The following is a 25,663-nucleotide window of genomic DNA, read 5'->3' as shown; positions in this document are numbered from 1 at the left end:
GGCTTGAATTGTAACAAATGTTTGTAAGTTAAACAAGTTCAACGATAAGACATATTATGCCTCTTTGTTGAAATTTGTTCGTTGTTTCTGGCATTTTCGTTATATAGCCCCAGAGTATTCCATGGTTTTACTTTTGCGCGTGTGTGTTTGAAATGTGATTAAAATACAATTGATTATTAACGTTTTTTGGCAAACCTATTCCTTAGAATACGACTAAAAGATCCTTTAAAATATTTACTTTACTTTCAAATTATTTTCGATCACTGCAACGGCAATTTCGTTAAGGCGGTGTTCTGGTCTGGAAGCATGAATTTCTGGTAATTTTTAAAGTGTCGTAAAAAAATGCAATTAATATTTTTACTATCCATTTTTTTATTAGTTATTTGTTAATTTTACTATAGAAGAGTACAGAAAAAAATTAAAAACTAAAAAAAGTAAAAAATTTCAAACATTATGAGCTGACGAAGTGGGGGGTCTCTAAAAATTTCCACGTGGCCATAACCATGATTTCAACCCTCCTAGTTATATGAAACCAAAAAAAAAGATTATTAATCTAGAATAATGTCCCAATGGCCGGAACTACGGAAAAGTGGGGAAACAATTTTTTTCACAAAATGGCGACTGCCTGAAAAAAAAAGTTTTTTTGGATCACTTTTTCTGACTATTTCGAATTTTTTAAAAATAATAAAAATAAAAATTTTGGGATGGGGCTAGTTCCAACCATAGACAAGCCTATAAAGAAGACTTTATAAAAATTTCATATAAATCGGTCCAGTAGAACCTGAGAAATCGTGGGTATCGTTCCGAAAAAGTCAGTTTTGAGAAAAACGCTTTTAAAGTTTCGCGTAAAGTCTTTTGTTCGATTAGTTCCGATCGAACCAGTTTGGATGCCGGGTCAGAAAAATGCCTATATCTCCCAAAATAATTTTAATTTCGAAAACTCCTGAATAGTTAAACTTTGAAAATATAAAACAAATCGATTTTTTTAAATTTCTAGACCAGAATATCCCCTTAACAGGAGTCTTTAATGTGTGTGTTAATAAAGGTAAGATCCTTGCTTCATATCCTCTTCAGTCTTCTTTATTTGAAAGCTCATCAGATAATTGGGCTTTCTGGTACATATATTTAAATATTTTGTCAATATAACTACACTTGTCATTCATAAATGTAACAAAATATGTTATAAAGAAAGCAATAAAATAACGTTTTAATTTTAACTTAAAAGCAGTAGAAAACTTATCAAATAATTATTTCATAACTTTAAACTCAAACGCTTATAAAAGATTTAAATTACATATTTTCATTTCTTTTTGCAGATGTTGCAGCATTAAACAAGCAAAGAAACTAGCAAAAACAAAATACACGCCAAACAATTATTTCGAGTTCAACTCACAACTTTTAAAACATGCCAAAATGCTAAGAGCATAAAATCACTTAAATGTGGGCAAATTGAAATTATTTGCATTATTCAAATTCCAAAACTATTATTTGATAATATACGCAAAAAAAAAAAATTAAAGTCCATAGAAAAAGTAATAACACGCAAAAAAAGCAAAAACCGAAAAGAAACCAAAGACAGCAAGCAAGACATAATTTACTGTCCACTCAAACCACTTCTGTCCCATTATCCACCATTACGAACAGTGTGACCAAAACAACACTAATACTCGTTGAATATTATGCAAATAAACGGCACTTCTTCTGGTCCCACAATGGCTGCGTCTGAGCCACCAGAACCACCGCCGCGCAATCCGGATCGCATTAACGCTTCGCTACACAAACTGAGCGAATCTGTAAGTACATATACATATATTCATATGTATGTATGCATTTTCTCAAACCCACCTCCCTAGCAAAGCAAAAATTAAAAAGTTGAAATCAGAAAATATACAAAAAAATTGTTAAATGAAAGCACGAAAGTTAACTAGAAGAAAATACAAAACTTTCTCTTTACATTCAATATTCTCGGTATTTTATATCTATGTACTTATATTGCATGTGTGTTAGTGTGCACTTTTTCATAATATTCCTATAAAGCCCAAACAATGAAATAATAAGAAATGCGAGCATAGTAAACAATCATAATTTTTTTGCATGCCTTCTCCTATTCTACATCCTCTCTACACCACCTGCCTTGCATTCTTTTCTACACCTTTTCCGTCGTAGCATATACATACATACACATATCACACGCGTTTGCGTTTTTTGCTGTGTTGCTTCACCTACAAAATATTTTCTTGCCTTCTCACCTGTAGCTTGCTGGCTGCGTATGTATTGTGGGTGTGTATGTGTGTGGGTGTGTGTATGGGATTTCTTTGTACTCGCTCGCTCAACCGTCCATATGCTTTTATACTCTCCAATTTCTAATAACTTTAACTTGAATGCTCTTCTTCTTCTTTTTATTAAATTTTTTCTCAAGTAAATTGCTGAAATAGTTCTCTACTGCTATCAACCTGCATGTACCGTTGGAAATGTTATCACAAAGCATTCAGCATCTGGCAGACTTTTGTGAGAGTTATTTATATTGCAGTTTATTTCTTTATTATGCTTTAATTTCACTATCAATATTTATGTATGTTATAATATGAGGATGTATATATGGGGAAATATATTCGCAATTTCGCTTATCTTTGCGCATGTTGCATTTTGATCTTCGTCGCCAACGTCTTTGGGTCTCATATTGTGTAGTCATATGAGATATTATGTGATGTGGATTTTGTATAAGACTTTCTTATGTACCTTGAGATCATATTAACATAAAATGTTATCATCATAGTGAAAAGCTTTTACCAAGTTTCAGATTCGTTTGCAAAATCCGAGCCATTTGTGAACCTTTACCTTCAAGGAAAAACTAAAACATGCGGCCGTCAAGGAAGTACATATTTAAACACATAATAGTTTTCTTTTCTAAAACAAAATATTTTTATAAAATTCATACTCGGCTTTTGTCAAACGTATGAGTTTACTTGAGTTTACACTGAAGGCCAATATATGTATGTCCGCAGATATACCGAATTTCGTATGTCCCCAATAAACAAATATTTCCCATTTAATAGAACTAGTTGCTTGTTGAATGTAGACAAATATATTATATTTTCATTTCAAATACTCGAACACTCTCAGTGCTGGAGTGTTTTCATCCATTCGGACCTAGCCAGCGAACCGCTATCTCTTAGGTCGCTGTACTATGTTCATGTTTCGTACAGCTCATCGTTACATCGATTGCGGTATGCGCTGTTGCTAATGCGCAAAGGCGTCGATTGTGGGCTCCCCTCTTTGTGAATTGGGCAGAGCACTCTTGAATTCCAATCGTCAGACATACTTTCGTCAGACCATATTCCACAAAGAAGTTGATAAATTTAAATTTTACTTATCAGTACTTTGCTCCCGTATTTGAATAATTGCCATTCGAACCTCGTTATGGGCGGGCAATAAAACGTCAGCTTTTTCGTCATCGATTAGGGAATAGGGTTCACTATCTGCATGTGTTTTGCTTTCACTGCCATTCAGCAGGCTGTAGAATCGTTCCTTCCATAATTTCAGTACGCTCTGGGAGTCAGTCACTAGATCAATTTTTTCAATATATTTGTCGAGAATAAATTGAATAGCGCGATTGCCAAGCATTGAAGGCGTCACGGAACGCATTCTCCGGAATAGCCTTGAGAGCCGAGATGCATGCTGATTGGATCCCTTTTGTCGTCTCAAAATGCCTGAATGAAGATTGCCTCTTTGTCTCGGGATCATACGTTATTCAAAAATTGGGGGTCAATTTCACACATTTTCAAATTTTCTTGGCACACTTCCACTCGCCGCAATTTCTGGTCATCAGTGAGCATTTTTGGGACAATCTTCGCGCACACCTTGCGCGTGTTCAAGTGCTCCGTCACAATGTCATAAACCACAGATTTTGATAAATTTAACGCATACTTAGTCGACGGTCCGAGTTAAAAACTTTGAGCACAAGCGTCAAATTGGCGGTGTTTGTCAAAGACGCAGGTTTCCCGGCACGGTGTCACTGTCACCAAACACATACCAAAATCCGCCAGTAATCATCCGCATCTATTATGTTGCAATTCAACTGCCATTTGCAGTTGGAAATTCTGTCTTTGAACCTATGTGGCATCCATACATCGAGCCTTATATATCGGTATCAAATGGTTTTTCTGCAATGCTTAACTCCTGAATGCTCGAGATATATCTAGGACAGGCTGTTACAGTATAAGAACCTCAACATTATCCATATTTTCGCCGCCTGTCTTGCATTTTCGTCTTTATTAAAGACTACTTGTGTCTATATATGATGCGTGATTTAACAGTTCTCAATGAAGTACGTAATCAAATAACTAACCGAGATGTTTTTTTAGTTTGATGATCATATCTTTCTTATGCCATATAGCCTATTCCAATCGAACAACGCGTTGCACAGAAACTAAACCCATGTATTGGAAAAATATTGGATTTCTTTTTACTTTACTGAATATGTCAGTCGATTGTCAAGGCAAGCAGAAAACTTAACTTTTGCTCGGTAATCTAATGAAAATATAATAATTCTACATTACAAACCACTTTTGTTGCACGTTTTCCACCAAATTTCTGATTACTCTAAAAATTCTTGCTAGAAACCTATATACATACTTATATACTAAATACCAGTATACTTATCACAACTTATCTGCTTACTTACAGAAAAATATCAAATCTCTCGACTCGAGCATAGCAACGATCAACGAAAAAACGATCAACAATAATAAACCGTTAAAACCGATCTTGTCTTTGGATCACGGCAACAGTGCTGTTGGTAACACCACAAGTTTTAGCAACAACGCGGCCACTGCAACACCAGCCTCGAATAGCAAAGGTGCAATAGCAGCAAGCGCTACAACAGCAATTACAACTACGAATATATCTTCCACGACCAATTTATCAAGCGGCAGCACCACGTTACAGTCAACTACACCAGCAGCGCCACTCGTGTATACTAAACGCGCTGCAGCAGCGGCGGCAGCGGCTACACCAGCAACGACTGCCACCACAACAACGGTTGTAGATATCACATCGGGTGTAAACACCGGTGACAGCGTTTCGCCGCTCAGTTCGAATGGCAGCAGCAGCAATCAAACGCTCATCTCACCAATGACGATCGATAATCAGCAGCATCGCCTAAGTTTTCCCAATAAAAACGAGGTGCATGCAGCACTTATGGCACAACAACAGCAACAACATTTGAATGGCACCAATGCAACAGCAGCGCTACTCAATGGTGGCGTTGCCGGCACAGCGGGCAGTAATGCATTGAACGCCAACAATGCGAATGCGAATTTAGCGGCGACGTCTGTGGGGGCGGCGAATCATTCGAGCGCAATAAATAGCACAGGTGAGCGAAAAAAATAATAAATAAAAATTGATTTACATAATGCTTGAGGATTACAAAAGTTGATGGTTGAAGATTGAATATTGAAAATAAAATTCTTAATATTCAATTAAAATGGTTATAGCATTTGAGTTGCGCCCAAATGTAGGCAATAATAAATTTCAAAATATCAATATTTTACTGTCGCAGCCTCAGTTGCACTTTTTTGAAATTCTCGCTCATGCTATAAATATGATAAATAGCCCGATTTTTATTTCCAAAGATCCTCATTTATCCGCACATAATATCTTCAAAGGCTCAAAGCCCACAGTTTACTTAGTTTGTCAGGAACCTAATAGACCGAAAACTTGTATGAGTGTTTATGGGGTTAATATGAAAAATTATTTTTTCTCTGTGACAAAGAATTAAATAATAGAAACATAATGAATATGGAGGCCTAAAATAGGCAATGATAAATGCATTAATATTAAAAAAAAAATAGTAGAATTTCGACTTCAACTGAATTCATAATTTAAGAAGAAAAAAACTTTCATTTGGTTACCCTTCAGAAAAAACGCTGTCCATAAAAAAAATTGGATTTCTATCGTCCAGTTTGTATGGCAGCTATATATATGCTATAGTGGTCCGATATCGGTGGTTCCCACAAATGCGCAGCTTCTGGAAGAATAGGTTTTGGGCGAAATTTCAGGTCAATATCTCAAAAACTGTAGGACTAGTTCGAACATGCAGACGGACGGACAAACGGACAGACGGATATACAGATGGGTAAAGCTCATCTCACCAATGATAAGAATTGTATTGGCATAACCGATAAGACTATCTAAATGTTTTTATAAGCTTTTCATTAATTTATGTAGAAGCAATATTCATGCTAAACCACTAAGCATATTTAATTATTTATTAATATTCATTGAGTCGCCTACAAAATAAACCCCACCAGATGTAATACATTTATGCCAACGATTTTTCCAGTCCTCGAAACACTTTTCATAACCACTTTTGTGAATGGAATTTAGCTCCGTCAGCGAATTTTGTTTTATCTCTTCGATCGATTGAAAACAGGTTCCACGGAGGAGAAATTTCAGTTTGGGGAAAAAGAAAAAATCCCACAAAGCCAAACCTGATGAATACAACCACCGTATCGATGGTATTAATTTTATTTTTTTTTGGTTTCGGCTAATTTTCTTTCCTTGTTTTCATGCCAAACTCATAAATCCATGTCTTATCGGCAGTTATAATGCTCTACATGAATGTGGATTCGGAATTAGCATGATTAAGCATATCCAAAGAGCACTGTTTATGGTAGGTACTCTTTTTGAAAAAAAGAAAAAATAGCTTCATCGGAACGAGTCGAGTAAGAACGCGCTTCATACCAAAAATATCCACCAAAATCAATCGAATAAACTCGCGAGAGATGTCGGGCTCTCTTTCCATCTCTTCAACACTTCCCTGACGATTTTGGATTACCATATGTATTGTTTCAAGTTACAAATCTTAAAACGTCTCCAAGTGTTAAGTTTCATAGAATTTTGCTCAAATATTTTATTTATATTCTTTTATGATAACATATTTTAAATTGCTAAAAAGTATTTAAATACTGATACTTTATCAAAGATTTCAATACCTTGTTTAGATTTTCAATTTCTGACTTTTCAAACATTTTCCATGAATTTAAAATTTTTTTCCATACCGTTACCTTTTTTAACGAGAGTAGTGGCAATATACAATATTTCAGCATTGACAACACAAATGATTTATAAATTAAATTTATTCTAATTGCTGCTGTCACAATTTGAACTTTCCACAATTTGTGGCTAATGGCAGTATTTTAATTAGTTTTCATTTATTTATGATATTTGTGTCATTGAATATCTGCAAAAAAATGCAAATATGACTTGTGTGTGTTATTAGTGCAAAAATGGCAAAACTATCATAAAAGTGTTGAAATGTGTAGACTTTTGATTTAAGTGAAAAGTTAAATATGCATTTGGAAAATGGAAATTGTTTTCAAGTGAATTCGGAAAAGGTGTTAAATTGCCAGTATTAAGCTTGCAAGAGCAAGTTACGTGAAACAAAGTTTGCCAGTATATATGTATATGTATAAATAGTATATATAAATAGTATATATATAGTATATATATAGTATATATATGTACATATGTATATATGTAAATATATATTTGCGCCTACACGTGGCTATTATTCAGTAGTCGCAGTCAATACATACATATTCGTCTGCTTCAGCCGACATTCCTTGCGTGTGTAAAGGCATATTACTTTGCCACATTATTAATGTCACTCATACGTCCCGGTGGTCACATTTAAAATGCTCATCTTACAACCGTATGAACGAATATATGGTATGACCATAAAAATACAGACAAGTTATTATTTTTGAGGCAATTCTTTGTCAACTCACACACACGCGCATCAATATACACACAAGTTTCAACATAAATTATCATTTTGTGCCATATTAGTATTTAGCATCCACATACTTTGCTCACGTTTAACACATATTTATTTGTGGTTGTTGTTGTTTTATCCTTTTCTGTGACAGCAATTTGTTAAGATATGTGACCTATGCGTTTAAATAGGTTTGTTTGAGTTTATAACGCTATGAACTTTTGAGGGTTTTTGCCAATATTTCAACTTTATGTGTTTTTGGCCGGCGGATTACTCACCCTCACCTAACACCTTGTTTATTTATTTATGTAGAGCTATTATATTCAATTTTGTATTTGGAAGTAATATGTATGTAGTGTCATGTAACTATAAATTTAGCTGTTGATTGTATGGTTTTGTAAACTAACGCCATAAGAGCAGTGACAGTTTGTGAATATGGTTGGGAAAATTATACGTAACACCAACTTGTGCTTAGAGTTTTAAAGTTAGAATGTGTTGAAGTAATGAAAACGCTAATATGAACGCAATTTCATCTAAATATTTAAGATGAAAGTATACAACTTCCTAGAAATTATGAACTTAAATTTTCTTACGAAAAATTTACGAACATATTTTGTTGAGAAAGTAAGATCTCAAGATTTTGTGAAGGACGCTTTTTTAAACATATGTATGCCAGTAATAAGTATAACACTTATTATTTGATTCTCAGTTGTTCGAATAAGTTCCAACCGAGAGCTCCAATTTCGACCACTATTTGTAGCAATCTAGGCCGCCGATTATTCTCTTCCAAGCTGTCAATCATATTGAGCTCATCTGCGTAGACAAGGGATCCCAAATCTCTCTCAAAAATCTCCTCTCAAAAAATATTCCAGCCATTTTAAATCGCACGTTTTGTTTGCCACGCCACAGTTCCATGAAGCGAGGTATTGCGCTGACCAAAAGTTATCGAAGAAATTCATTGTTTTGTTGAGTATACTCGTATGACAAACAGCGCAGTCTTATTGTAACGTCGTCCACATCAACATCCTCCCATTTAGGCATGAAGAAGGCATTAATCATGTCTATATCGCGTTCTTCATTCAATATTATGGTCGATTTCATTTAAAAAAATATGGATCAATGATTCCCTCTGTCCATAGAGCACACAAAATAAAAAGCGAGCTTCATCACTAAACAAAATTTTTTTGTGAAAATCGCGATCGGTTACTGAACGTGCGACTCGCTGTTCATTATGAAATTATCAACTAAGTTGAACATAAATCTTAGTTGCTTAGACAAGATTGAAACTCAACTTCATTTCCAAGTTTTAAGACTGAATTTCATCTCAACGAAAAATAGATCAAATCGAAGGGCGTCCATTAAATTGCTCTTATTTTTGTCCAAAATTGTGTCATTTTTAGTCTATCAAAATAAATATAGGTAGATCCTTGTATGGAAAACTATAACACAACATGCAGAAAAAACTTCACAGTTTTCGGATAATTTCTCTCTAAGTAATCGCTATAACCTAAGCGTTGTTTACGCCAATGGAAAAGAAGGACCAGTTTGAGCATTAAAATTTGTGTTAGAATGCCGCTGTTATGATTTCACTCCAATTCAGCAGGCTGGAATTGTGTTCCTTCCATAATTTTAGTATGCTCTAGGCATCAGTCACTGGATCACCTCTGGAGGTTCTAAAAGAGTATTAATCCCACAGTTCTCTTATACCGAGTTGATAGCCGGAGTGGAAGTCGAGTAGAAAATCGTTCGGCCTTATGTGGGAACTGTGGTAAATGTCCAAGGAGCTACTCGTCTCAGTCCTTGTCTCGTCCATCGCATTTCTTGAACGACGGTGATATCAGCCTTTACTCTACCGAGGACATCAACCAGCTGGGCAGCGGCAATTTCCCAATTACGGGACAGGACATTCCATGTGCATTTCCTTAAATCGTAATCCTTAACGTTTGCAGGGGCCGTTATCAAGAGAGGGTCTCTCATCCGAGTTTGTTTTGTTCTTTTTATTGGGACTATTTTTTATGTGGCGTGTTTCACCTTCTCACTATAGCTCGCTTTTAGACGGACCCAGATAATACTTGGTCTAAGATCGGAAGTCGTCAGCTATTTGAGTCATATGTAAAAGAATCGTTTCTGACCACTCCCAGGTGAATGGCGATCAGAGAACTTTCCTCATTAGCGTGAACTCCTGCACATGGCTCCATCCTCCTCAAACTTCCTTTTATTTTCCCACACTCTATGTACTATATATGCAAAAATATTCTTGAAATTTCTTCGTTAGTAAACCAAGATTAAAAGAATGTCTAAAGAAAATAAAGTTTATTAAGTTTCATATATTTAAATAACGTGTGTAAACTGATAGCTCGTTTGTAGCCTGAACGTCAAATAACTTTATGCAATTAACCAAAAATGGCAGACATAAAACCCACACATAGTCAAACACTGAAGAGTACATTTGGGTACAAATATACATATATATGTATATATGTATGTGTAGAAGGACATGTGTGTGTAGCTGCAAAATAAGTTCGTACATACTTTAGTTTTACAAAATCATCGAAGTATGGAATTTCATATTCTCCATTTCCGCAGCAAGGATTGTGAAACATGAGCATATGTATCGCAAGGATTATCACAACGAAATGCAAGCGTCCTTAGGAATGTACGACGTTGCTTGTGTACAATATAGGGATGTAGTGAACGCCGAGGTTATGGAAAATAACAGCAAAATCTACTCAAAGTCCAAGCAGAGAGAGTTTTATGTTTGGCAGCGGAAATAGTCTGAAATGGAAATGTAAATCGGTAATAACGAGGATAATCATTTTTCTGAATGCTGTAAATGGGCGATGTGTTGGTTGCCACCCCTCGCTCCTGCCTGCACTGTAATACAAGAACAGTGATTTCTTCGCAAGAAGACCCAAGGTTGCCTGGGATGCGCATCCATAACTGCATACTCCAAGCGCTGTCAGCCAATTCGGTGGCTTATAATCCCATGCGCCGCACGCCAACAAACAGCCCGCTGTGTGTATGAGACGATAAATGCAAATCACTGCTTGGCCATTTGACTTACAGACGTCTGTCTGCTGTGTTTTGGACACATCGAATGATTTTGTGGTTGCTCTCTACTTATGGGTTGCACAGGGACTGCTACTCTTTCGCTGCAAAAGCAAGTCGTTCGTATTTCGACAACCGTCAGATGCCCTAGGTCTGCACTTCAGTATGTAATATACACGAAGCATGCGTTGAGGCACTTCGCGCCCCACTAATGCACTCTTTTTTGGTAGCCACTGTGCTTTGGTTGTCAGCATAGACAGAAGTCGTTCGCTGCTAAGCATTGTGGTAAGCTGCTATCAGTGGCGGTCCATACGGACTTCAGACATGCCATTTTGATGCTAGTGCTGATGATTCTCCTACATACAATGATGCAAAGGCTTGTTGCCTGCATGGATTTTTAATTTGCATATGTTTGTTAGTCGGTGTGTTGGTGGTAATTTTGATAACTACCCGTAGGAAAGTTTATTGCATTTTCTATCTAGAGTTTGTTAATTCAGGTACTGTATCATTATTGGATAAATATAGGGTAGTCGAAAAAGTCTTTTCTTATTTCTATTCAAAAACTTATTTTTTTTATATTTATAACGAACTTTAATCAGCCAAATATGTCCCATTTTGGTCGACCACTTTTTGCTATTTTCCCGCTAGAGACTTTATTCCATCAGTGTAAAACTTTTCTGGTTTCTCGGCGAAAAACTGCGACTAGTAATTTTCAAAGGCTTCTCTTGAAGCCAACTTTACCCCATTAAGGGAGCTCTGCATTGACCGAAACAAATAATAGTCCGATGGTGCAAGGTCAAGGCTATATGTTGGATACATCAAAACTTCCCAGCCAAGCTCATCCAGTTTTTGCCGAGTCATCAAAGATGTACGTGGTCTAGCGTTGTCTTGATGAAAGACGAAGCCTTTTCTGTTGATCATTTCTGGCTGCTTTTTTCGATTGCTTGCTTCAATCTCATCAGTTGTTGACAGTAAAATGTAGAGTCAATCAGTTCATAGTGAACGATTTCTTTCCAATCCCAACAAACACTCAGCATAACCTTTCGAGGCGTCAATCCGGGCTTTTCGACCATTTGTTGAGCTTTACCAGGCATGGGCCATAATATCTTTCACATATTATTGTCATATTTGATCCACTTTTCGTCGCCTGTTACCATTCGCATCAGAAATGGTTTGATTTCATTTCGTTTCAGCAATGAATCGCAGATGTTAATTCGGTCATTAAATTTTTCACAGACACTTGATGTGGTACCCAAACATGGAGCTTCTTTTTGTTGCCAGCCTTTTTTAAAAGGTTCAAACCCCGTTTGATGATGAATGTTTAACTCTTTAGCAATGTCACGGTTGCTTACGTGACGGTCCTGGTCAATCTTTTCCATAATTTCATCGATTTTTTCAACGATAGTTCGATCAGAGATGGAAGCGAGCGAACCATTGTTGTGCTACACCAACTGATGCAGAACGGCTCCGTCAACTTTATAAATTTCATTGCTGGCTTGCTTGGCATTGCAATTTTAAGAGTCGGTTTGATATTCCATAGTGTTGTTATTTGTCTGTAGCCCTTAAGAAAGAGACCAAAAAAGTTCGAAACTCAAGTGACAGTAATTTTTTTCTATTCCAAATTTCAAAAAGAATAGAAAAGATCTAAACCTTAGGCGACAGCAATATTTTTTTGACTTTGTTGACTTTGAAGTCCAGGCTTATCAAAAAGTTCAAAAGGAATAATATTTCCATAAAATGATCAAACAGAAGTCATATTTTTGTCAACATACATCAAAGTTTATCGTATAACTTCTGCTGCATTAGCTCAACTCATGGTGAAAGAAAAAAAATAGCAAAAAATAAAATAATTTTTTTTTCAAATCCTATAGTTAGGTTTTTCAAAATAGCACAAACTAATTGGTACTATCCATAAAGGGACGGGGAATATAGGATCTCCATTTCCTCAAAAATCAGCCTCTGTTGCTGAGTCAGTATTCCTTTTAGATTATTTTGGTAATAAAACACACATTTGCTGCGACATCAGATTTTATTTATTAACCTAACTAATGATATGTGTTACACTTCTTCTATTGTTTTTAGCAACCAATGCCATTATTATTATTTTTTGACATTTAGCGACCTAAGTAAAGATTTTTGTTAACTGCTTTACTGATTTTCCTAAAATTCCTTTCAACCCGGTTATCAGCAGTATTGAAACAGGTCAATTTACTGTAGGATATATAGTACATATATTTCAAAAAGAGCCCACATGTATGCATGACCTTTTGTGTGCCCACCATTACCGTAATAACAGTGGCCTTACACGGAAAGTAAAGCCTGCCCCATTATGTCGAATGTCCTGCGAATTTAGCTTGCAGACGTATGTGTGTCGGTCTGGCTATGTTGGCTAGCAAAGGCCAACCACTTTCCAATATGGCATTGTTGTTAGCTGATACCCGCACTTTACTTGGCTAAATGAGTGTTTGCCTGTGAGTATGCACATAAATGCATTTTTCGGCCGACACTGAGCGGCTTTGTGTCTTGCACATCAACGCATGCGATAAGACCGGCCAACTCACTATGTATGCAGAGAGCTCAGCGCGCACTCAAGCCTTTGCCAAGCTATTAAATTGGACAGTGCAAGCTGCCTGCAAAGACACACACATGCACTCAAAGCTGCTTGCATTTGAAAATATGCAGGAAATATTTGTTCCCCACAGCCTTACTTCATTCATTTGCCGCTTCAAGTTGTAACCTGCATGGTGTGGTAACGCCTCTACGTCCTGTTTAGACTCATGTCCCCGCTTCCAGTAGAAAATTCAATTTCCAGAAACCCGTACTCCAGCAGCTTTCTTGAGCTGCGTGTTGAGTTGTTGCAAGCCTGCTTTGCTTTTTGCCTGTATTTTCTCTGTATATGTGTGTACGTATGATGCAAATATGTATGGTGGTGCCCTGATTGCTTTGTGGAGGAATTTCTGATAACCCTCAATTGTAACATTGACAACAAGCAGCAATCTGTGTGTTTGCACTCCGTTGGCAACAGTTTTTCCTTACTTTCCTTTTGCTGCTGTTGTTTCTTCTCCGTTTTTTTGGAAATGTGAATTTTTAATTAAACGATTTTATTGCCTGCTATTCATTGAAGTGTGCCTAAGTAACAACAACACAATTTGTTTATGGCGTGATTTGCATGAGAGAAGCTGAGATTTCTTTACACATTCCGAGCCACTTCTGTTCGAAGCATGGTTTTGCCAAAGACACTTCAGATGCTCGCATTTATTTCAATTTTCCGTATACACGCACACGTACACATACATATGTATGTATGTATATTAGTAGATGCGTAGCTGTTCTGCTAATTGTCATTGTGGCGAAAGCGTGTGAGTATGAGGTAACCTATTTAGTTGAAAATATAGACATTGCTTTGTTCCCTGGGTATGTTTTGAAGATTGTTTGTCTAGTTTTGGTTTCATTTTGTGCCTTTCAGTTTTGCGTTTAGCTTTTTGTTTGCATTGCTCTTCAAAAAATGTTAAGCAGAGCAGATTGAATTAAATATATTGTGTTTGGTGGAAGCAAAAAGAGCAACCAAAGGGTTTTCTATTTCTTCTTATTTATAGACAAAGTCTGTCGAAAAAGAAACAGAACTTTTTAAATATAACTGTTTCTGGTGGCGCCACCTATTGGTGGGTATATGAAATAAAAATTTTGATCTCTTGTTGACATTTCGTAAAAGTTTTAAGACAATTGGATAACTACAATCGATGTTATCGATCAAAAAGTGACCGCAGCTTTTGGTCATCGGTCGTAAAATGCAAAGAGCAAATATTAAATTTTGTTTTAAACTTGGGAAAACGTTTACTGAAACATTTCAAATGATGAAAAAAGTGTATGGTGCTCAGTGCCTATTTCGTAGTAATGTGCATGAGTGGTTTAAGCGATTCCAAGAAGGTCGTGAGGACCGAAGCCATCACCGAAAAAAAGTCGTCTTCAGAAGTCAAAAATAAAGACAATGCTGATTTGTTTTTACGATTCCGAGGGTATTGTACACCGAGAGTTCGTCTCACCTGGCCAAACGATTAATGCTGTGTTTTACCCTGGTGTTATGAAGCGTCTTTTGTCACGCATTCATCGCGCTCGACCACAATACCGTGAGGCAGGGTTCTGACGCCTGTTGCACGATAATGCGTCGTGTCATCGGTCGACGCTTGTCACTGATTTTTTGACAAAAAACTACATATTAACCATTAATCACTCACCTTACTCACCTGATCTGGCACCCTGTGATTTTACCTATTTGGAAAACTTCATTTGCCCATGAAAGGACACTGGTTTCAGGACATTTCAGCTATCCAAAAGACCACGACAGATATTCTCAAGAGCATTCCGAAAAATGACCTTAAAAACTCAGTTATCCCAATGAAAATAGGAGAGCGTATTTTATTCGTAACAGTGTATCTTTGTGTCAAAAATAGATAAATTTGAGCGAAAGTTGGGCCTAGCCCCTATATATAACTAATATCAGGATGTTCGAACATCCGGCTGACTTTACTCTATATGAATGGTTTTACACCTTAAAATATTGCCCTGGCTTTGATTCTTGAAAGTTGCAAGAGTATAAAATGTTCGGTTGCAGCCGAATTTAGCCTTCCTTATTTGTTACTAAGTACCACTGTTCTATTTATCGTTACATATGATATTTGTATAACGTTAAAGGCTAAGTAAAGCTGCTATAATATTGAATAAAGATGTAGTTGTTTTGAATTAATTTCTCCTAAATAACATTGCAGTATTTTATTAACAAATAATATAATACTTTCTCCTTATTTTCCTGCTACTACAAAAACCAGTAAAACTTCAACTTTAATCAATAGCTTGAACAATATATTGGTACAACGTGTCGTATGAGCAACATCAAGTTATTATAGCGACTTTACGATTTGCTTTACTACTTTACTATAAGCCAGTAAGCATATATTCGATATTGTACTAAAGTAGAAATTTCTATTAATTTCGTAATTCTATGCCGCCTTTTGATGCATCTATTGTGTGAATTTCATGTCATACTCACGATAAAATCGCATTTTAACTGTAAAACTGTTGGCACTGCACAGGCCACACACACATGCTCAATGTGTAAGTGCGTAAGCATTTTCCAACTAAAAATATTTTCTTTTATACTTTACGCTTAGTTTTAACAACCGCATTGTATGCGGCACGCATAATGGCGCACGTGGCGTATAAGCAACCACATTCTCAAGGAAATATCTTTTTATGCCTTTAAATCTACTTTCAACACATAAATTTCGATATATGTGTGTAAATAATTTATTTTTCTTAGTAGAGCAGCACAAATTGTGCAAATATTACTTTTATCATTCACCGTTATGCATTAAATTGAATAATTTGTGGCTTATAATCATCATAATGAATTTTTCTTGGTACTCAAAGCGAAGGCGCTGAATTGTTTATGGTCCATCATGCGCTGATATTGGTTTTCCTTTGGATGCACAAAGAAATTTCATTTCAATTGAGACTTTAATAACTTTTGACTTTTACATTTGCAATCATGACTCGTGAATTAACCGCAACGCAATTTATTTGTCGGAGAAGAAAAAATGATGGTACATAAAAAATTATATATCTTATTTAATAACTCAGCCATATTTATTGTGCGTATAAGTTGAAATCATATATATTTTTTAATTGCATAAATATGACTTCATATGAGAGAGTGTTTAAGTGTGCTTCGCCTTATTTATGATTCGTGAGCATTTGGGTATAAATATAAATATATTTAAGCGCTCAATTTTTATTGATTTCGTTCGTTTGTATGGCATTTAAATTGGAATTGCAGTCATGCATGTGTGTAAGTGTGTGCAGTGGAGGGGAATATTGTGAAAACTTTATTATCAAAGAACCAGGTTTTTATTTCACTCTAAATTTAACTCAACTCAAATGCGAGTGCATAAAAATGTATGATTTTATTCTTATATTACATTCTCTTTATGAATTCATTAAAGTTTACGCTGTAAAAATATATTACGGTTTTTGCTAGTTTTCAGTTTCGCTGCAGTGTGTAAAAATTTAATGGTGGTATTCTAATTGCTGTTATATAATTTGAAGAATTTATTTCATAATTTAATTCAGCTTCATTTTGCATTGTTGATATTGATTATTTTTTCTGGAAAACAAATTTTCTAAATAAAATGTGGGTTCAGTTGAAACTTTCAGAATTCTTACGGTTTTATACACTAGAAATGCAAAACTGCTAATTAGAAATTTTTCTTCAAAATTAAAAAAAAAAAAATTATTTCAACATTTTTTAATTTTTTTTTGTAATTTTTTTATAAATCTGATTTAAATTTTTAGAAAAGTCTCTCATTTGAAATTATAGAAATAATTCGCCTCGACTGGAATAAATAAATATGTCTGATAGATGGCGCAGGGTGTGAAACATATGTATCTAAAATTTAGTACATAATGGTATGGGTTTAGTTCATACGGTTTAGTATTATTTATTGTATAATTATTGCTTACTTTTTCTGAAGGTCAAATTTTCTATATACAATTCGGGACTATAAATGCAAATCTGCCAATGATATTTTTTTTCAAAAGTTTTTCAAATTCATTTTACAAAATTTTCAAAAATTTTTTTTTTTAATTTTTTTTATATCTGAATTCAATTTTTAGCTTTCGTTTGAAATTATAAAAATAATTCGACACGCTTGGAATAAATATGCCCTATAGATGGCGCTGGGTGCGAAATATATCTCAAATTTACTTCACCACACTATGCCATTATGTATTAGTACTATTTATTGTATAACAATTGATCGACTAATAGACTAAGAAACCAACCTCCGATTTCAATAAATGTTATATGTGAATCTCTATAACACTAGATGCAAAATATTCAGTTCAAAGCCTGCTGTAAAAAAAATTTTATTATTACTTTTTACAAAAGTTTATTTTTGTAAGATACGTAGGTTGCCGTTTATATTTCTTGATCTGGCAAACCCAGAGTTTCAATCTGGCAATTCATAACTTATTCCTGAATTTTGAATGTTATAAATACTCAGAACGTTTTAACATACGAGCGCTATTCATGTTGTTTACAGAAACTTAAAATATTCAGCTCGTCCAAAAATTGAAGTAAATTGCGAACATTGCATTGTCATTATCTCTTACAATTGTCGACTTGAACTAACTTAGGAGCACTTTTTTGATGCACTATCAATAAATTTATTCAATTTTTGCGATGGTATGGTGAATCAAATCTAAGTAGTTGATCACTCCAAGACGGATTTTGCCCGAAAATATGAATTTAAGTGTAGAGCTGTTTAGCTAAAGAGAGCGAAATATCGACTATATCAGTGTTTATGTATGGATCCAATTGAAGTAGGTTGTACAAAATCGCTTGTTGATCCAAAAGCTAGCGCTGCTGTGACCAATATTTGACATTCTTGAGATTGAGATAACTTTAGGGAATAGTGGGACCAGTACACATTCAATATTGTAAGAACATTTGACCGTAAAAAAATATGTTCACGTTGGTCCAACCCAATTTGTTCATCGCTTAAAGAAAAGCTCGTATTGTCTAGAGAAATGTTAAAAAAAAAACTACGACAGCGGTGCTTCGAAACATGGCTACGAGATCGTGTGAGGCGTTGAATCGCGGATTTTCGCGTATGAGTTCGGGAGTAAACTGCAGTCGGCAGTAAGTGTACTTTCAGATGAGCCGAATCGAACAAAAGTTTTATGAGCGCCAAGCACTTCCAAGCAGCATTGATTGATTTTTGTTTTTTAAACTGGACATCTCGCAACCACACCATTAGAGCAACGCAGATCCATAAATCCTATCCTTCACACGGCTGAAGACGGATTACTCTTCACCACGATAATGCGAGCTCTCACACACATCGACTGAAACAATTGGCTTTTGAGCATTTAAAACATCGATTTGATATGTTGTCCACCCTATAGTCCTGACCTGGCACTAAATGACTTCTTTTTAATTCCATGTGTAAAAGTAAACTAAGAGGTAAATGTATTTCAGCATTTGAAGAGGCTAGGCGGTTGATGTGTTCAGATAACATGTTTTGAAAATATCTCAATGAGAGTGACAAAAATGAGTAGTTCTTGATGGAGAATAGTTTGGAAAAGCGATAAAGCGATTTTCGAAGATTACTTTTTCTTGGTTCCCGTTGGAGATGGTCAAAGCTTGCCGCTAAAAGTTCAAAATTAAAATTTTTCAAAACGGGGGCCACAATTTTGGTTTACACATTTTATTCCAGAAATGTATGCTATAGTAAAGGATAATCCATTTCGGGGTTCCTTAATTTTTTTAGTAAAGAAAACTCGATTTTGATCTTGTCATTGTATCTTAGCTTTCAATGTAAACCAGATTCTTATATCATATCTCTAATCGTTTCAGTGCAAAATTGGGAAAATCTTTAGATTTCTATAAACATTATTAATGACTTTTTAAAGTTTTTCATTCTTAAAATTTTTTGATTTAACAAAATATTCTTTTAGTGAATCTGTATTGAAAATAATATTTTGAACATTACATACGCTGTGCAAACACAGAAAATAATTTTTTAATTGTACTGAATTAAACAAATACAACTGTTATTTTTAATTGTAATAAATACTAGTTTTAATTATTACAAATAGATAATTTTAATTGTCAGAAAGAAAAAATATGTCACATATAATAATAAAAATATGCATTAGGGTGTTTTTTTTTGAACTATTAATTTTTTTCAGCCCATTATGAAATTTCCTCGAAAATACCCTAAAAAAATTCCCTGAAAATTTGAGCCCTTATTATTAACATTAAGAACTGGACCAAGGTATGTAAAAATTTTCCATTAAAAATACAGTGCAGTATCTTTAAATTTCTATAGCTCAGAGGCATTTTATAGCACCGCTTTGTCTTTAGACACATATTCCTCAGAATTGAACACTCTATAAAAATGCCCATTGCGACAAAGTCGAAACTCATTCCTGCGAGGTAGTACGGGGCTCTACAAGTTTGTCATGTACATTTCTTCTGTAGCTCTTGTCATTTACGAGATATTGGTTGTCGAAAAAGTGTTGCGGTATTTTCGCTAGTTGGCGCTGAAAGCGCGTAGTTCTAGTTTTATTCGTCGCATCGGGTCATGCTATACCTTCTTGGAAAGCTCATTTCAAACGATAATACGTGTTTGATTGATTATCGTTTCTTTTAAGTCGGACGTGAGTTATAGCGTCGCAAACATAGAGCAAAATAAAGAGAAAATACAGCATATTTCACAGTACTACTTCGATAAAGGCAAAAATGCATCTCAAGCCGCCAATAAAATTTGTGCAGTTTATGGACCCGATACAGTTTCCATTTCCACCGCACAACGATGGTTTCAACGTTTTCGTTCTGGTGTAGAGGTGGTCGAAGATGCGCCACGCTCCAGAAGGAAAATTGCGATAAAATCGCTGATTTGGTCGAAAGAGACCGGCATAGTAGCAGCCGTAGCATCGGTCAAGAGCTGGGCATGAGTCATCAAAAATTCATTTCAATTTCAATAAAAAAAAAAGAAAAATTCAATAAAAATACCGCAAGACTTTTTTGACAACCCATTATATCCAAAAAAAATGCGGATTTCGTCGAAAAATCAGGTTTAGGGCCCCGTACTACCTCGTCGGTGTGAGTTTCGACTTTGTCGCAATGGGCACTTTTGTAGAGTGTTCAATTCTGAGAAATATGTGTCTAAAGTCAAAGCGATGCCATAAAATGCCTCTGAGTTATAGAAATTTAAAGCTAAAAAATCTCGATTGTCGTGTATTTTCAATGGAAAATTTTTACATGCCTTGGTCCACTTCTTAATGTTAATAATAAGGGCTCAAATTTTCAGGGAATTTTTTTTAGGGTATTTTCGAGGAAATTTCATAATGGGGCTGAAATAATTAATAGTTCAAAAAAAAACACCCTAGTATACATACATATATGTATAATAAAGTCAAATGACAATTTTATTGATTATACATTGATGAATAAATTCATTTAATTGTTTACATGCGAAAACATCAATCAAAACTCAATACTCATGTACAAACATCAATAAAATATGATATCATATTTTCATTACGTGAGCAAATTGAAAATTGCATAATTCAAATGATTTATTATAGTTATTATCGCCATCAATCCTACAGATTACTCATTATATTTAAACTAGAATATAAAAAACAACAACAAAAATATTATAATATCAAACGATAATTTTGCCAGCATTATTATCACTGAAAATCATGCAACCTGAGGCTTGAAAAGAGCAAACACCGAAACAATGCGGCGACCTTTGTAGATGAAAAAAAAAAACAAAGTTTATTTGTCAAGAAAAAAATGCATATAAAAAAAGACAAATAAATGAAAGCAAATAAAATATGCAATATTTGACTTGTCCACCAAAGCAAACATCAAACGTTGACATTTGTAAGCCGCCTTTCGCGTTTTGTTAGCTTTGCTCCATTGCCACTCGCCAAAAAAATGCGCTAAAATGAAAATTAAAATGAACGGCGCTCAGAGCTATTCACTTTTTTCTCTGATAGTATGCAAGAAACTGCTTTAAAGATATATATTTATCACCGACACTTTTTCGAAATTTCAACAATATGAATCAATGGTTGATTGAAGTGAAAATTCAGTCTGCGCGGAAAATTCGAAAAACAAAAGAAAAAAAAATAAATAAAACGTCGATAAAAATAATTTGCATATTGCGTTGTCTACGCAGTTGCTAAATTATTGTCAATATCTTCAAGTTTGGTCACTATGACGACAGCGTGGACTCGCACAGACGACGCACTGGAAGTCAACCGATTAGTGAGGTTATAGGGTTCCATTACAGACATTAATATGCACATACAACAATGACAGCCACAACAAGTAATCACCAGCTCTGATTTGAATAGGTAGCTAAGCAGCAATAACAACTACAAAAGTCTATTGCTTCAATAGTTGCGGTGATAATCACACTGACAAGTAAAAGTTCAGTTCAGTGATTCATGCAGGTGAGCGGATTGCAAAATTAATTCAGAAAGCTGCAACCGAAACTTTCACTCAAGGCTAAGCTGCTTCGAACACATATATATAGATGTACATGCATACAGACACGTAAATATATACATACAGCCAAACATTCATTTATAACTACAATTTGCATTTAAACAGAATTTGATAGCGCTCTGTTAATGGAGTCACTAATGCAAGTTACGTATACAAAGAGGCATCCATATATCTTTGCCAGAAACCACTTCATAAAAGAGCTTAACTCGAGAACCAAAAATTGCTAAAATATTTTATCGATGTTCAAAAAACAATCAACGAACCAACCCATTTTTGACCCACAGATATACCACTATTAGGAAAGAATTATCGCTGAATTTCAATGATCTACAATACGCAATTTACCCACACATTCGGTGCCTAGAGGCTTGAGCAGTTTTTTTCAAATCAACAATTTTTAGTCATAAGGGCGCAAGAAAACATCAACCTTGATTGGAGCAATGTAATATTTACAGACGAGTCAACTTATGCATTGTGCAACTCCTTGATGTGAGTTTTGTCCAAAATGCACTTGATTATAGAAGCTTGTCTGTTCATGGATTTGGAGTTTCAAGATGTTTCATGGGATATCTGATCGCCGTTAGAACGGTAAAATTGTATAAAAAGGGCTCATCGAAGTAAGCTTAAATGGTTTATGGATAATATAAACACGATTGTATATTTTAAGAAAACAATGATTCGAAAAATAGGCGTTGGTTCTTTACTCAGTGGCAAAAAACATTAAGCGTAGCTCAGGAAATCATCGATAATTTACCGCATTCGTGTCCTCCATCCATCTCTGTTAATGACGATATTTTGAAGAAGTTGAAGTCATACAGTCGTTTACCACAATGATAGGAGACGATCTCAACACCTCTTATGGATCTACCCAACACTTTTTAGTTAACGTTTTGGGTATGAAGCGTGAAAATTCTAGACTTTTACCAAAATGACTGAATTTCTTGCAAAATCGATGGTCGATAGATGTCGCAATAGAGGTCCTTGAAAATATAGTTGAGAACCCTACATTCATCAAATGCATCATAATTGATGTTTATGAATATGTATGTACATTAAAAATGTCCAACAATCTACCGAATGAGACTTCCAAAAAGAGCCGAATACAAAAAACCTAAAATTCGCTGATAACACTGAAAGCCATCACAACCGAAACTAATAACAAGTGTATGGAAAAGAGGATTAGGGAGTTACATGTGTTCCCTGGGGCCAAAAACCGCCTTTTTGAACAATTTGTTCTCATATAAAAAATTAAATATTTAATTAGAATTCTTTATTACAAATATATAATATTAAAAAAGTAATTCTGAAATTTTTGGAAAGAAATATTTTAAACTCGAACATTACGACGCAATTTCCGGTAAAATTGAATGCGTTTTAGTTAAAATCTTAACTTAAATCTTGGAAGAAGGAAAAAAACTGAAATTTGGATTTTTCGCAGACATTTATACCAAAAAGTTATAATTTCAATGAAAATTTAGCGACATTTTTTTCAAATAGCTGTGATCAACAAAAAATCCTTTGTTCAAGTCTTTAGGAATTGTATCTTAAAGACCTGTTAAAAATTTCATGAAGATCGGTTGTGTAGTTCCCGAAAAATCTTACCAATCGACTTCTAAAAGACAGTTTCGAGAAAAACTCGTTAAGAAATTTTAGTGACAATAAAAGTGGGACACAAGTTATCAAGGCTGTATCTCCAAAACTATTACCAGGATCAACTTGAAAATTTATCAAAATACTTTAGGCGAGTTGTAAAATTTAAAAAGACATTAAAAAATTCGAATGATTTGTAATGAAATAAGAAAGAAATATATTTGCAAGTCTGGGTCAAATTTGATAATTAAATTTAGAGTAAGTAATAATGTTCTTCATCAGCTTCAAGTCTATTGCTACTTAATTTAGAATACAAATATTAGCTCACCAGTTCATTAATAATATATTATTCATATACTAGGATATATGTCTGTATGTATATGCAAATTCAAGTTTGAATATATTTGAATACCTACAACTAATGCAACCTCATTACTGTTTCACTTAAATCCACTTAGTCTCATTATACGCCTTCAGTTACATTGTAAAATAGCAACTCTATTCAATTTAGATATTTGTTTACAAATCATTCATTCCTGGAACATTGTTCCACGCGTTTGCTCTTTGTCGCTGTTGTTCGCTTAATTAGCAGCGTATTTCGAATTAATGCAATTGTTTTAGCACTGTGTTGCGCTAATTTTGTTGATCTTTGCTTTCCCACCACTCAAACAGCTGCTTTCTCGTTTAATATACAGTGCTTTCACTAATTCGTCGCTACCATGGTAATTTCATAGATTTGCTGTTAAGCTGTTTGTCTACTTTGACAACAAAATAATTAAATTTCAATTGCTATAATTAACATAATTATGAGTGATTTGAGGCGCTGAGGGTACAAAGGAATGGCTTCGTGGACAGTGCAAAGGTTCAGAACAATAACTACAATAAGCTAGATCATCAAAAACACTCTGCGAAACAAGTTTTACAATACCAATAAAGCTCAGCAAGAGAATACTAACTTATTAACACAATACTAAGTCTCTATAGCTTCTATATATCATCAAATCCAAAACGGAAAAATATAGTTTTCAGTATGCTTCTTTAATAATTCTCTGAGTGATAAGATTAAATTTTTCGTAAATAAATTTATGACACAGTTTTCATTATTTACCTTCCAGATTCACCCACAAAACTGCGCGAGGAAAACGAACGACTTAGCGCGGAAATACACCGCCTCCGTAAACTATTGGAAAACTCACCAGAGGGCGCTGTTGGCGGTGTCGACCTTTCTGACTCCAATAGCTGTGGCGATGCACATTCAACCGATGGCAGCGGTAGCATGCCACAACAACGCGTCGATCGGTTGGAAGCCGAGCTACGTTCGGCAAAAAGCCAAATAATGACATTACGCATCGAACGTAAAAAATTACGCGCCGACAAAAGTGAACTGCTCGCGCAAGTGAAGCAACTCTGCGCCTCGCTGCAAGACAAGGAACAGGAACTGCGTGATTTTATACGTAATTTTCAAGATCGTGTGCGCGAGACTGAAACGAACAATGCAAAACTGACCGGTGATCGCGAGCGCGAACGTTGGCAATTGCTGAAACAGGCGCGCGATGAGGCCGAACGTTCGTTGGCGTTGGCGCAGCAATTGAATGCACGAGACCTACAGCTGCAACGTTTGCAAGATCAACTACAAGAGGCGCGACGCCAACTAACCGGTTGTTTGTCCGATCAGGAGAGTTTATTGTCGTTCGCGCCATTAACACCGCCATCGGCCGCTTCCGCTATGATCAACCAAATGAACGCAACAGCAACAGCGAACAGTGCAATGCGTAACGACGACAGTGGGCGTGGAAATTCGAATTCACTGTCAGCGTTTAGCAGCAGCTTGAGTGGAGGTTCTGGCGCTACGGCGGGGGATCGTAATTCTTGCTCGAATGACTCGGGTTTAAGAAACAGCAGTGATCGCGAAAGCACTGGTGGCGATTTAAACTTTAGTGATGGTACTTGTGAGAATGGCCCATGTATAACAGTGGATCCGGATAGCATTTCACTGGTCTCTAGCCAAAATATGTATCAATGTAAGTGAGAAGGTGTGCGATAACTGTTTAGCGTTCTATTGCATTGTTAATATTTGCATTACAGATGGCACACCTAAGGAACGTAGTCCAACTTTGTCACCACTTAACTCTGCCGCTTACTCGAGGTACAGTTTCCTTACTAAT

The 25,663-nt window shown here is 35.3% G+C and overlaps 1 protein-coding gene across 9 annotated transcripts in view; it reads left to right on the top strand.

The window, feature by feature from the left end:
- LOC120772533 (kazrin) overlaps nt 1–25,663 on the top strand; it is a 275,757-nt gene that overhangs the window by 223,418 nt on the left and 26,676 nt on the right. For all 9 annotated transcript variants that reach the window (XM_040101203.1, XM_040101205.1, XM_040101202.1 and 6 more), the window contains 4 exons: nt 1,317–1,793; nt 4,687–5,374; nt 24,614–25,519; nt 25,584–25,644. In XM_040101203.1, coding sequence (XP_039957137.1) covers nt 1,680–1,793; nt 4,687–5,374; nt 24,614–25,519; nt 25,584–25,644 — 1,769 coding nt within the window. In that variant the 5' untranslated portion in view covers nt 1,317–1,679. The remainder of the gene's footprint in view (nt 1–1,316; nt 1,794–4,686; nt 5,375–24,613; nt 25,520–25,583; nt 25,645–25,663) is intronic.

The sequence above is a fragment of the Bactrocera tryoni genome, chromosome 3, assembly GCF_016617805.1.
Source record: "Bactrocera tryoni isolate S06 chromosome 3, CSIRO_BtryS06_freeze2, whole genome shotgun sequence".
NCBI classification, from domain to species: domain Eukaryota; kingdom Metazoa; phylum Arthropoda; class Insecta; order Diptera; family Tephritidae; genus Bactrocera; species Bactrocera tryoni.
Note: the sequence above shows the minus strand (reverse complement) of the source record. Positions and strands in the feature narration are given on the sequence as shown.